Source organism: Eschscholzia californica, unplaced genomic scaffold (genome assembly GCF_041429995.1).
Source record: "Eschscholzia californica isolate CP2 unplaced genomic scaffold, dmEscCali1.0.p SCAF_2, whole genome shotgun sequence".
Taxonomy (NCBI): domain Eukaryota; kingdom Viridiplantae; phylum Streptophyta; class Magnoliopsida; order Ranunculales; family Papaveraceae; genus Eschscholzia; species Eschscholzia californica.
Genome location: NW_028238309.1, coordinates 55393692 through 55406539, shown reverse-complemented (window position 1 = coordinate 55406539; position 12848 = coordinate 55393692). Strand labels below are relative to the sequence as shown.

Below are 12848 nucleotides of genomic sequence, written 5' to 3'. Positions count from 1 at the left end.
CTAATTATGTCGAACTCTAATTACACTTCGTTTGTCTTCTCTCAATATCTTCTTGAGATCCTCTGGCATTTCTGGTGGTAACATTTCTAGTATGTCCGTATTTGGTTTCATCTTCGATAGAAAGTCTGTTGCTTGGTTGGTCTCGCGAAACACATGTACAATGGAGCACTCCTGTAACATTTCCCAAAGTGAAATGATCTCATGGTAGATGTGTAAGACTCTCCAAGGTGGTTTAATTTCCCTGTTCGACAGAATGGTAACTGTGAGTGACGAGTCAGAGGAAATTTTAACTCGCCTGAAGCCAAACTTGATTGCTAGTTGCAATCCCAACTTTACTCCTTGCATCTCATCCATTAGCACCAATTTGCTCTCTGTTTTTGCTGCTGCAGCAACAATTGTATCTCCTTGCGAATCTCGTAGAACTGCTCTGAATCCCCCTAGTAGCTCATTGACTGCCCCATCAGTGTTTATAAGAATCTGGCCAGTGGGTGGGTCGTGCCATTTACAAGTCGTGGGTGCTTTTATAGGTACCGCTATATCTAAATTACAGCGGTCTAAGATGAGTTGGGACACCGTTGCTGAATTGGGCTTTATCTTCCATGCCGACACCTTGATTTTAACGTCACTAACTACCACCTGGAGAACAGATTGTGATAGCCGTTTACCCCCCATGAATTCCTCTCTGCCCGTATGTGATATATGTATGCTGCAAAGACCAGTCTCCCTAGTCGGTTGAGTATAGAATTGTCTTGAAACGTTGGAATACACCGGCTGAGTATAGAATTCTTTTGGGAACTTACCTGCGAATTTCATTACAATTGCATTTGGATTCTCTATACTCTAGGTCATTGATGTATGCATGATTATCTACGGATCATCTGGTGATCGTCCTGATGTGTATTCCTAGAACTTGGATAATCTTCATCGTATTATCGAACGTTATCAAAGTATAGATATAGATGATCGTGAGAAAAGATGATTAATTGTTCCCGATTTCTACGATGAACATATCAAGAAGATTGAAGATGAATTTACTAACATAAGAGTAAAGAACGATCAAGATTTTAATATTATCAGTATAATATAGTTGGCGGTTCTTCAGTGGTGGCGACGACTTTCCGGTAATGGCGACGGTGGTTCTCTTGGCTGAGGCACTTTTAGTCTTAGTTCAATAATTTTGTCGACCTTTAGGGTCTTTTCATTCTCGATCTTAAGGATCTTTTTATTTTTCGACCTTTAGGGTCTTTTCTTTGAGTCTGTGTCTTGTCAATTCCTTTCCCTTTATGAGGCACTTTACGTTCGAAAGTTTTGTGTAGAACTTTACTTATGTAACTCTCATGTAGTTCTCAGAGGAATAAGAATTATCTTACCATGTAATATTGTGATCGATTTCACTTATGAATGTAATAGTGGTTTTACTAAAAAAGTTGCATTTGGATACGTCAAAGATGTGATGAGCACGCTCAAATCAAACTTTGAAACAAACAGATCTAAAATCTAACTAAACTATTGGCTTAAAGTCCAACGAAATAAACAGTCTAAAGTCCACGTAACATGGGACCTCCATAGTTTTAGAGTGTATGTTAACACTTTCAACCACTTAAGCGGCCCTTGACCTTTTTATGTCATCCCAAAGTTCCAATTTTGGAAAATCTGTAACGTGGTAGAACTGTCTTCGTTATGTCATAAACTTATAACACCGGAGTTTTATCGAAGAAAAAAAGGTTAATTCTGTTTTGACTCTCAATTTGTGACCAACTCACCGTTTTGCCCCATAAGTGTTCGGCAGTTCGATTTGGCCTCCAAGGACAAATTTTTTTTTTAACTTTTTCAGGAACCACCCTTGGGAGCCAAAATAAAATTATTTCTACAAAAATTAAACACATAAACGCTACCTCATCTCTCCCTCTCTTTCCTCCATTTCATCACCTCCCTCATCCACTTCATTCCTCATGCCACCTTTTCTTCTTCTCCGATGAAAGTCGTCGGCCGACTAATTTTCCGGCCACCAACTTCTAATAAAATGTATTTTTTTTCATTTTCTTCTCACTCTCTCTATTTTCTCGCCGCCGAAGTAGGGAGGCCTTCACCGGTCAGATCTGGAAAACCCAAACCTTCGAGATATGGTTTTCCCAGACCTTCAAGGGTCTGGATTTTTCCAGATTTGGTCGCAAACTAGAAAATAGAGAGAGTGGGAAGAGAGAGAAAGAAAAAAAAATTTAAGTCATGTTTGGCGCGCGAGAATGAAATGTGATTCCTGGGAATCACATTATCGTAACGTGATTCCTGGGGATCAGATTACTGTAGTTTGATGTTTTGTTTGAGCAGGATCGAGAATTTGATTCTTGACATATTCTTAATCAGGTGTTTGGTTCGTATAGGAATAGGAATGTAAATATTTGTAAGTGTTCACTTTTACCCTTACTTAAACTACATAAAATACACATCAACTTTGTTATATATTAAAATCATAATTGTTTATTCAAATTCGTATATATGAAATAATAACACGATACACCAAATAGTTAGAATTTTTTAAGATAATAAATAAAGGTCTAAATAAAAATTTATCTAAAATAAAATTTTGTTAGTAAACCTAAATAGAAATTTATTTAAAATTAAATTTTGTTCATAAACCTAAATAATACTTATTAATACCAAATCCCACAAGACCTTACTTCTATTAGAGCTCTGACCGAAAGAGAGAGAGAAAGATAAAAGTCGTTTGGTAGTTTGGGTTTAAAACCCTAGTTTAATCATGATTTACATATCACACGGTAATCAATATTTTGTTAAGGATATATTTGTCAATAAATATTAAATATTAATATTTGTGATTCAGGAGGGAATGGGAATCACAAAGCCACCTCCCCTGAGTTTGCTATTACCCCTTTTTGAAGGAATTACATTCCCGGGTCCACGTCATTCCTACAAGCCAAACAATGATCTTGAATGTGATTTCCGGGAATCACATTCCATTTCCAAGCCATTGTCGCGCGCCAAACATGACCTTGAAGATTGCCGACGACGAATTTCACCGGAGAAAAAGAAGATGAGATGGCATGGGGAACTCATCTTTTTTTCTTTTGAATGCTAGTTCATATTAAAAGGTATGAATGAGATTACAACACTTGTTATTTAAATTAAATTTTAGAAAGTATTTCTAGAATCTATTGTCTTGAGTTTTCCTACCACATTAGGGAGCTCATTGGTAGGGACATTGTGATTTCTAGTAAGTAGGAGAACTCTTGAATTATTGATGGCTCAATTCACCTGACCAACTTCACACTTTTTCTTCTTCCTTTGCTGATTGGATGCTCATCCTACTGTGAGTAGAAGAAATGAAAAAATGAAAAAATGAAAAAATGAAAAAATGAAAAATGGTAGGGAACATACAGTGCTTTTTCATTACGTGTCCATTCATATATCCAAACACTCTTTTCCATTATAAGAAATTCCCAATAGTACCGGAAACAGTGAATCATTATGAATAGCCAGACAAACTCCACAAGCTCAGTATTTCTCCACCGAAGAAGCTTTCTTTCCCTCTCTTCTTCTTCTTCTTTCTCTCTCTACTCATCTTATTCTTCTTCTTAATTGTTCTTGTTGCAGTAAAAGCAAATTTGTAGAGAGAGAAAGAAGAAAGAGACTTCTCTTCTCCTTGTTTTCTTTCTTTCTATTAGTAATGACTTCTTTATCTTCTTTTCCTGCAACTACTTCAACCGGAAGTCGAAGAGAGATTTTCGGATGCGGTGTTGGCCGTCGTTCCTTTGTTTTCCCCTCTCGAAATCTTCATTTGAAGACGAAGAGGTTTGATATTCAGTCTTCATTGGATTCAAATGTCTCCGACATGAGTAGTAAAGGTAATTAATTTCACTGGTTTTTAGACATTTCTGTTCTTAATTCTTCAAATTTACTTGGAATTTATTATAAAATTGTGGTGTTTAATTTTGCTTCTTATATCCAAAGACAGTCAGTGTTTGATCTGTTCTGAATTTTGTAATTGTTGTATCTTAGTTAGCAGTCCCTGAATTTATAGCTTGGGAGCTATAATTTTGGTATTAGGAATTGGGCAAAGAGATTATGTTAGATTTGTTCTTATTCGAACTAGAAGTTAAATCCACTTATAAGTTCAGTTGAACCAAGTCAATTAAACTAGAAAGTTGTCTTGTATGACAATCTGCTCGACTTTGCAAGTCTTTTTGAGTATATTTAGGGCTTCTCCAATGCTTAAATGTTCATGTTCAATTTGGTTTGAAACATAATTAGGAAGATATCAAGTTTTGCCCCAAAATCTTCTCCTATGCAAATATCTTCATCTAGAGTGTTGCTTCTGTCACATTGAAATGGGAATACATTCTCTCTCAGAACCTCTTGTTCAAGAGGTTTTCCACTAGGAGTGTAGGACCTTTCGGGTCGATCAGCAAATATGAATTTTTCAAAGCAAAAGAAAAGGAAGGAGAAGGATAAAAAAGTTTCTTCAAACTATAAATACTTCCGATAATCATGGGCTACGAAACAAGAAAAGATAGCTCACCATGTTTTTGTTCTCCACCTTAAATTAGGGAAATTTTGTAGCCATATGGGATGAAAGTTCCAAGAGAATGCTCTTTGTTTTGCATTGGAGACATTGTTTCCTACTTATTAGGCAAGTCTTGGTCTTAAAACAAACAATGTGAGTTGATGTTGGCATCTACGTGGGAAGACATCTTCTTGCTGAGCCTCTTCTAGATGCTTATGAAGAGGATGTGTTCCAACCTTTTAGTCAGCAATAATTAAACATATGGAAATTTTGTAAACACCACAAAAATAGCATATTGCAAGAGAATATCTTGTCATTTGTGTTGTATGAGAACCTGATAACTCTACTAATTTTCTCTTAGCGATTTTTATTACTACCCTTTTTCTTATTCGTTGACGAGGTTACTGTTATAAGAGATATAATTTATATTGCAAGCCGAAGAGCGGATCTGGAGATTCCCACGTCTCAAAACATACTTGAATATGTGGGTCCTGCCACATGATTTTCTTTTCCTTATCCATAATATTTTTAAACAAGTAATAACCTAGAAAACGTGGGCCTCAGTGAGATATGTGCTCGCCGTCACTTAAATTTGTCCCTGCTAAGAAACGTATGAATACATGTTGTAGTTATAAAATCCTCCGTAGTGCATTATCATGATGCAGTGGATCATTTCAATACTTCTCACATGCACACTTTGAATGTTTCAGCACCAACTGGATTATTTCCACCGGAACCTGAGCATTACAGAGGGCCAAAACTGAAAGTAGCAATCATAGGAGCTGGGCTCGCAGGCATGTCAACTGCAGTGGAACTTTTGGATCAGGGGCATGAGGTTTAGTTCAACTTTTTTCGTTTTAAGATAGATACCCCTTTCGTCATCCTATGTTATATAAATTGATAGTAAACCAGCATAACCTACTTGGACCCATTAGAATGGAAATAAATTATTTGGGTTACATAGATTGGGAACCAAAAGCTGGTTGACAATGTTTTCATACTACACTAAGTTGACCAAATTAGTCTGCTAACATAAATTTTATTTAACTTTAGAATTCTTGTTGATTTATGTTTGGTTCGTCTGATTTAGCAATTGTCTTGGATCAATCTTGCCTCGTACATTTTAAATTATTCAGGATTTGCTAACGTTCAAGTTATGGTCTTGGATAACAGGTAGATATATATGAATCGCGGACTTTCATTGGAGGAAAAGTGGGTTCTTTTGTAGATAAGCGTGGAAACCACGTAGAAATGGGGCTTCATGTTTTCTTTGGTTGCTACAATAACCTTTTCCGATTGATGAAAAAGGTGAAAAACTTTAGCTCAATCGTCAATTTGCAATGATAGGATGCGATGTCGACTACCCTTCAGGTGTATTCATGTAATTTCAGCTTGCTGTTTCTTTTATCAGCTGGAACTTATTCTTGATATCTACCTACATCCAGGTGGGTGCAAACGAAAATTTGTTAGTGAAGGATCATACTCATACTTTTGTAAATAAAGGAGGCCAAATTGGTGGTATGCTTCTCCCTATTATCTATTCCAGCTCTACGTCTAGACCAATCCTCGACTGTTTTACTTGAATATGTAACTTTATTTCCATTGCAGAACTTGATTTTCGGTTTCCAGTGGGAGCACCATTACATGGAATCAATGCATTTCTATCTACGAAGCAACTAAATGTAAATTTCGTTTTGTATGTGTTTGCTACTTAATAGTTCTTGCATCTTCTACAAACCTATCTTCTGCTTTCTAGTTCTTACTTGGTGTGCTACTGCTTATTCACTGTTCGTCAGTTAAAGAGTATACGATTTTCTGGTTGCCCTTGTCCAAGACATGATGGTTCTAGCCTTTCTTTGTGTTTTTTTTTCTTAACCAAGTTTATGTGCTGTGTGATGAATAAATCTGTTGCAGACTTATGATAAAGCTAGGAACGCATTGGCTCTTGCTCTGAGCCCAGTCGTTCGGGCTCTTGTTGATCCGGACGGTGCAATGAGGGATATACGAAACTTAGATAGTGTAAGAGATCTTTTCTGTTTCTTGATGAAAATCAGCTTTTAGATATCTTAAAGATTATTATACTTCGAATTAGCATTTTATTTCATGCTTTTATATGTGCTTATGGTGTCTTTTTCCCTTTTCTTTACTTACTCTAATACTGATCTATTTGCTTCTCACAGATTAGCTTCTCTGAGTGGTTCATGTCGAAAGGTGGTACGAGGATGAGTATTCAGAGAATGTGGGATCCTGTTGCTTACGCTCTTGGATTTATCGATTGTGACAATATGAGTGCCCGTTGCATGCTAACTATATTTGCACTATTTGCCACTAAGACAGAGGCTTCGTTACTCCGCATGCTTAAGGGATCTCCTGATGTTTATTTGAGTGGCCCTATCCGAAAGTATATAATAGACAAAGGTGGCAGGTATTAGGAATATTCACCTCTTCTATATAATAATGCTTCATCCTTTGGTCATAGTTTTCATTATATACTATTATTTTTTGGACTGAAGTGTCCGAAACTTTTATCTTTATAGGTTTCATCTCAGGTGGGGTTGCAGAGAGGTGCTTTATGATAAATCTGTCAATGGTGACACTTTTGTTTCAGGACTTGCCATGTCTAAGGTAGACATTACTACTTTAATAAATCATCGTCGTAAAGCATCTCATGAAGACTTCAACTATAGTTAAGTTCATTGAGAGATCAAAGTTTAAGGAATTTGACTAGCAAACTTTATATTCAGTTGTGTGGTTACTTAACAAGTCTACGAACATACCCATTAAGTTCACAGTCGAGACTTCTCTCTTTGTTCAGTTAATATAAATTCTTGTATTTTCAGATATAGATTATCAAGTAAACTTTTATGAGGAATTTGACCGGTGAACTTTATATTCCGTTGTGAGGTTACTTAACAAGTCTACAAACATACCTATTCAGTTCACAATCGTGACTTCCCTCTCGTTGTTCAGTTGATATCAATGCTTGTATTTTCTGATAGAGATTATGAAGTAAACTTTTACGAGAAAAGGTTCAAGTGGAAATTATGCAATTTTAACTACTTTGGGTTTCCAAAAATGAAACTCTCGCCACATGATATTCTTGAATCATGTAATAGTCTTATCAGAAATTCATCCTCAAACATCTTCGAATAGCTTTCATAATGTTTTCAAAATTAAGCAGAATAAAGTCAATTGATATTTGATAGTTTTAAGAACAAAGTTGAGATAAATTCCATTCTGATTCGTTGATCTTTCTAGTTGAAAGCCAAACTTTACATATTATGTTGTCCTACTTCTCGCAGGCTACAGACAAGAAAATAGTAAAAGCTGATGTCTATGTTGCAGGTGTGTGGTCAGCGTTTCTCCTATCTCTTATGTTCTTTTCTTAACCTTATGGGAGTTAAGTTTTACATGGACGACAAGCTGAATACCTACTTTTTGCAGCATGTGATGTTCCGGGGATCAAAAGGCTAATTCCATCAGAGTGGAGAGAGTGGGAGTTATTTGACAACATTTACAAACTAGTAGGAGTTCCTGTTGTCACTGTTCAGCTGAGATATGATGGCTGGGTCACAGAATTACAAGACCTTGGAAAGTCAAGGTGATTCTCATACTAATTAATGCCCGAGAATGGGTTGCTATGAGTTCCTTTCGTAATTACATATTTATAGATTTCATCTTTTGATATTTAGGCAGTCGAAGAAAGCTGTAGGGTTGGACAATCTGTTTTACAGTCCAGATGCAGATTTTTCCTGTTTCGCTGATCTCGCACTCACATCTCCGGAAGATTATTATATCGAGGGTCAAGGTTCATTACTCCAGTAAGGATCTTTTTATAAAGTTATTGATTTACCATAATATTTATTTCTCAAAAGCACCCAATGCATTTAAAGTTACACATGGGCCGACATGAAATGATACAAGTATGATTCTTTAAGAGGGTGATCGTCCTTGTAAGTAGATGATCTTCACAAAAAAGGAGATAATATTTCTACTACTCTTAGAAGTTAGTAATTGTTTCTAAACTGACCTATATATTTTGTGAACATACTTCAATTTCCACCACAAACGAAATTTATGTGACTTTAAGTACCTTCGTCTTCAAGATCCTCTTTTATTTCCATCCCTCCCGATTAAAGTTGTCTTGCTTTTGGTTTCAGATGTGTGCTTACACCTGGGGATCCCTATATGCCATTAACGAACGATAAGATCATTGAGCGAGTGGCAAAGCAGGTTAATTGTCTCAAGACTTCGCTCATTTTCTTCTATAGTTTGTGTTAACTAGATTCATTAAACATGTTGAAAATAATTCCATTTCATTTTAACTAACCTTCTTGTTTCATTATAATAGGTTTTGACTTTATTCCCATCTTCTCAAGGCTTGGAACTTATTTGGTCTTCTGTTGTTAAAATCGGGCAATCCCTTTACCGGGAAGGACCTGGAAAAGATCCTTTCAGACCCGATCAAAGGACACCCGTGAAAAATTTCTTCCTCGCTGGGTCTTACACAAAACAGGTTACCTCATTTTCGCCGAAACTTTTTTCTCTTCCCATGATTATACCAAGTTATCTATGCTTGTTTCTAGCTGTCGCACTTCTTGTAATCTTCATCCCGGAATCAACACTTTATGGGTGTTCATACAAAAGGACTTCTGAACCAACTCTTTTGTTTTACTTCGAAGCAAATTCCTTTTTTGCTTCTTGCTTTTGCGAGAATGATCTTGAGGTTGTTTCATGAAACCAGGAAATATGTAAAGATCTCAATTCTTTCTAACTAGAGGTAAAAAGTACAAGAAAAGTAAGAAGGGTTTCTTTGCTTTACAGGATTATATTGACAGTATGGAAGGAGCAACTCTGTCAGGAAGACAAGCAGCAGCATATATATGCGAAGACGGAGAAGAGTTGCTAGCCCTCAGGAAGAAGATTATTGAAGCTGGTGAGTTGAGTCTCGTCTGACAAAACAATTCATTTGTTATGTTATACCGATAGAATTGAAGAGTGTAAGAACGAACATTTTAAGAATCAAAATATAATCCGTCATTGTAACGAGTTCATACTTTTCTGGACACTTCCAGCACTAGCATTGAAATACTTCAACTGACCAGAAGACCAAAATTAGGGCTAATCAAAACCAAGATGGTAAAATAGACAGAAAAAACATCAAACTAAACCATTTTATTATCATCTAGTAAGAAAAAGATACTAACATTTTATTATTACAACAAAGAAAGAGTTGCATTGATTGACCACAACAAACTTATCATCATAAACATACTCAAAACACCATTAACATCTCACACTCATCATCATCATCATCATCAAACTGCAACAGACCCACCATCTTGATCCTTTTGAATTTCAGAACTAGCAGTTTCAAGATCTTCATCTAATACAATATCCCAATTACCATCCCACCTAATAAAAAACTCAGTATCTTCAAAATACTTAACTCTATGAACATCACCACCTGGTGTATACAAAAAATCCCCAACCCCCAAATCATATTTCTCTCCCTTACTCAAATTCCATACCCTTTTACTTCCTTTCATCACCATCACATCATGTCCATATTCATGATGATGTGCTGGTTCTATACTTCCTGCTTTAAACCTAACAATTGCTGAAGTTGGACTTCGTCTCATTATCTTCATTGATCCACCTGGCATTATTTCCACTGCTTCAAATTCCCGATTCTTTGCTAAACAACAAATCGCACACTTTTCTTCTTCTTCTTGTGGTTTCTTGATTGGATTCGATCCGATTTTTGACATTTCGGAGATTGATTTGTCGAAGAACGATTCGAATTCTGATGGCCATGGTTTGTTATCTGAAGCTGGGCAAGGTGATTTGAATGGAGTTTTCAACCAAGTTTCGAGGATTTTGATGCCGGATTCTGGTGGAGTTTTCAGACCGGATACGGCTAAGACGTTGCAGTTGTTAATGGATCTACAGTTTAGGGCTTCGTCGGTTGTGACGCAGGTGGCGGCGTAAACGCCAGGGAATTTGTTAGCGAATATTGCGACTCCGACACCAGTTCCGCAAGCGACTAGGCCTCGGGTTTCGGTGGTGGAATCTGATTCGCTGACTCGGCGGCCGATTTCTTCTCCGATTGAATAATAATTTCCGGTTCCGATGTCTTCAACCTCAATATTGAGAGATCGGAGGTGGGAAACTAGGGCGTCTTTTAGATTGCAACCGAGGGAATCGGCGCCGGTTATAATTTTGAGCGGGAGTTCGCTATCTTGCGCCATGGGACAGAGGATATGTATTTGAGAGATGAAAGTTGGGTTGAGTGAGTGTCTGGACTAGACTACTACAAGGTGGAATTCTTTTGTAGAGATCAAATGAGTGAAATGACCTTGTTTTCTGTTTATATTACTGAACTGCCACTGTCTGTCAGTTTTCGAAAAATAGATCCAGGCCGACCCTATACCGAAATTGGTCAACGATGATAAAAAAAATCTAATTATAAACATAAGCGACAATTATACAACACTTGCGACAATTTTACGATATTAATTTTTGTTATAGGATAGTCCGGATCAGCCTTCTGGGATGTTAGTGATACTGTCTGTTTTGGCACACCCAGACTTCACGGTTTTAAAAGGTCTCACTAAACAAGGGTGTTTAACCTTTTAAGAGGAGCAGCATACTTCGTCTCATCAACCATGTGAGATTGTTTTATAACAATTTTTTTAATTTTGACTTTAAAGTATTTTCTTCAATTTAACATATACACAATTTTTAGGTTATTGAGTTTTTTTTGTGTACTCCACTCACAACTACAGGAAAACCTCCACGATAGTTTCGGCACCACCTCAACAATGTAACCCCACCACCACTGCACCTCCCGTATCACCAACACCACCACCACCACCACCACCACCATTATCATTATCCTTTGTCGCCACTATATGGCACCATTGACATGTCCTATATATCAAATGGAATTGAAATAACACTGGCATTACTATCAACATGGAATATTGTCTTTTATGAATGTAATAACTTCTTCCAATTTCTTCCGTTTAGAGTTGAAGAAATAACATAAATTTGTAATGCATGAATATATTATGCAACAAAAGTAATCTGCTGATTATGGTTTTAAATACTGCGTAAGATGAAAAATTTCCATTCTAGTAATTTTAGGTTAGCCTTGCCTGACTTGAAGTAACGATTATGCCCCTATTCAGAGGGGATGTCGCCTATATGTTATCTTATCTACTGGTTATAGTGTCGATTAGTCTGTACTACCAATTTCTAATACTATAGGTCAGAGACCTTGAGAGAGCAAAATGTATTGATTGAATGTAGTAAAACAAGGAAGGAGAATAGACTAATAAAGTGCTCTGGGTGAATGTTGAATGTCTAGGTGCATGGATTATCCCCTCTATTTGTAGTGTCAGAAGGGGGGGGGGGGGGGGGGGTGACGGATGGTGACCAACTGGTCACGGAAGTCATTACTCCGTAACGTCAATCATGGGAGGTGATCAAGAGAATGAGATCAACACTGTTGATCCATTGAGTGACGTGTCAATCGTGGAAATAGGTTGACATATTGATTTCGTAAGTAATTCTAGCATACCCTTAGTTGCGGTTTGGATCTAACCGCGTGTAAAAGATAGTCTACTGGGTAGTTTTGTATGTCTTTATGGTGTACACGTGTCGTTCTGATGACCTTGAGATAAGCTCGGGTCTACAGGTTTTTCTATCTGCATGATTATCCTCACGTGTGTAGGCAATAGGTGTGTTGCACGTGGCAAACGCAATAACCCTTTGATGGGCGTAAAGCGTGGATTTGACGCTCAAAGGTTTATGCGTTCCCTATGGGAGAGTAGCTCGCTCCTACGGTTGTTTCGTGGAATAGTCCATGCGTGAATGTATGACAAGAGCTCCATGTTAACTAATGTGTGGGTAATCAGTTAGGCCACTATGAGGCATGGGCATGAGTATTGCCTTCTTGACAAGTTGTCAACCTATTGGTAGACCTCGTGGATATTATCCTTATGAAGCGAGTGGACCCTGACAAGTACGTAATTTTTTACACGTGTTTATGTCGAAAGGACATGAACCGATTTCTAGCTTGTGTGCGTTTGGTCCTCCTAATTTTGATGAGCCTGTTCATGTTTGCGTCCAAGTTACGATGAATTTTAGGAGCATCTGGCTCAAACGAATTTTTTCCATACAATGATGAGGCTTAATTAAGACCTAAAACAAGTTTCCCATAAAAGAAACAACAATCAAGCTCGTTATGCTTTGTACCTTCCTGAAAGACAAGATTGACATCAATACGAAAGACTGCTTGATTGTCACAAAACCCTTAAAA

General features: G+C 37.2%; 3 protein-coding genes across 4 annotated transcripts; 1 reads left to right on the top strand and 2 right to left on the bottom strand.

Moving 5' to 3' along the window:
- On the bottom strand, positions 1–672 carry LOC147559199 (uncharacterized). The gene has a single exon (XM_086659152.1). The coding sequence runs from the start codon at positions 670–672 to the stop codon at positions 1–3; it is 672 nt and encodes a 223-aa protein (XP_086515278.1).
- Positions 673–3244: 2572 nt separating this feature from the next.
- On the top strand, positions 3245–9571 carry ZDS (zeta-carotene desaturase). Of its 2 annotated transcripts, none has more exons than XM_086661030.1 (14): positions 3245–3863; positions 5233–5357; positions 5696–5830; positions 5968–6040; positions 6131–6204; positions 6437–6541; positions 6703–6947; positions 7060–7147; positions 7825–7867; positions 7967–8123; positions 8215–8343; positions 8683–8755; positions 8874–9038; positions 9347–9571. In XM_086661030.1, exons 1-14 carry the CDS (start codon positions 3686–3688, stop codon positions 9476–9478), a joined length of 1722 nt encoding a protein of 573 aa, XP_086517156.1. In that variant the 5' UTR covers positions 3245–3685; the 3' UTR covers positions 9479–9571. The 2 variants fall into 2 exon arrangements, with proteins under 2 accessions (XP_086517156.1, XP_086517157.1); XM_086661031.1 differs by having other exon boundaries at positions 3530–4376; positions 4425–5357.
- A 107-nt stretch (positions 9572–9678) lies between these two features.
- On the bottom strand, positions 9679–10773 carry DRT102 (DNA-damage-repair/toleration protein DRT102). Its single transcript, XM_086661032.1, has one exon. It carries the CDS (start codon positions 10771–10773, stop codon positions 9841–9843), a length of 933 nt encoding a protein of 310 aa, XP_086517158.1. The 3' UTR covers positions 9679–9840.
- Between the last annotated feature and the right edge of the window lie 2075 nt (positions 10774–12848).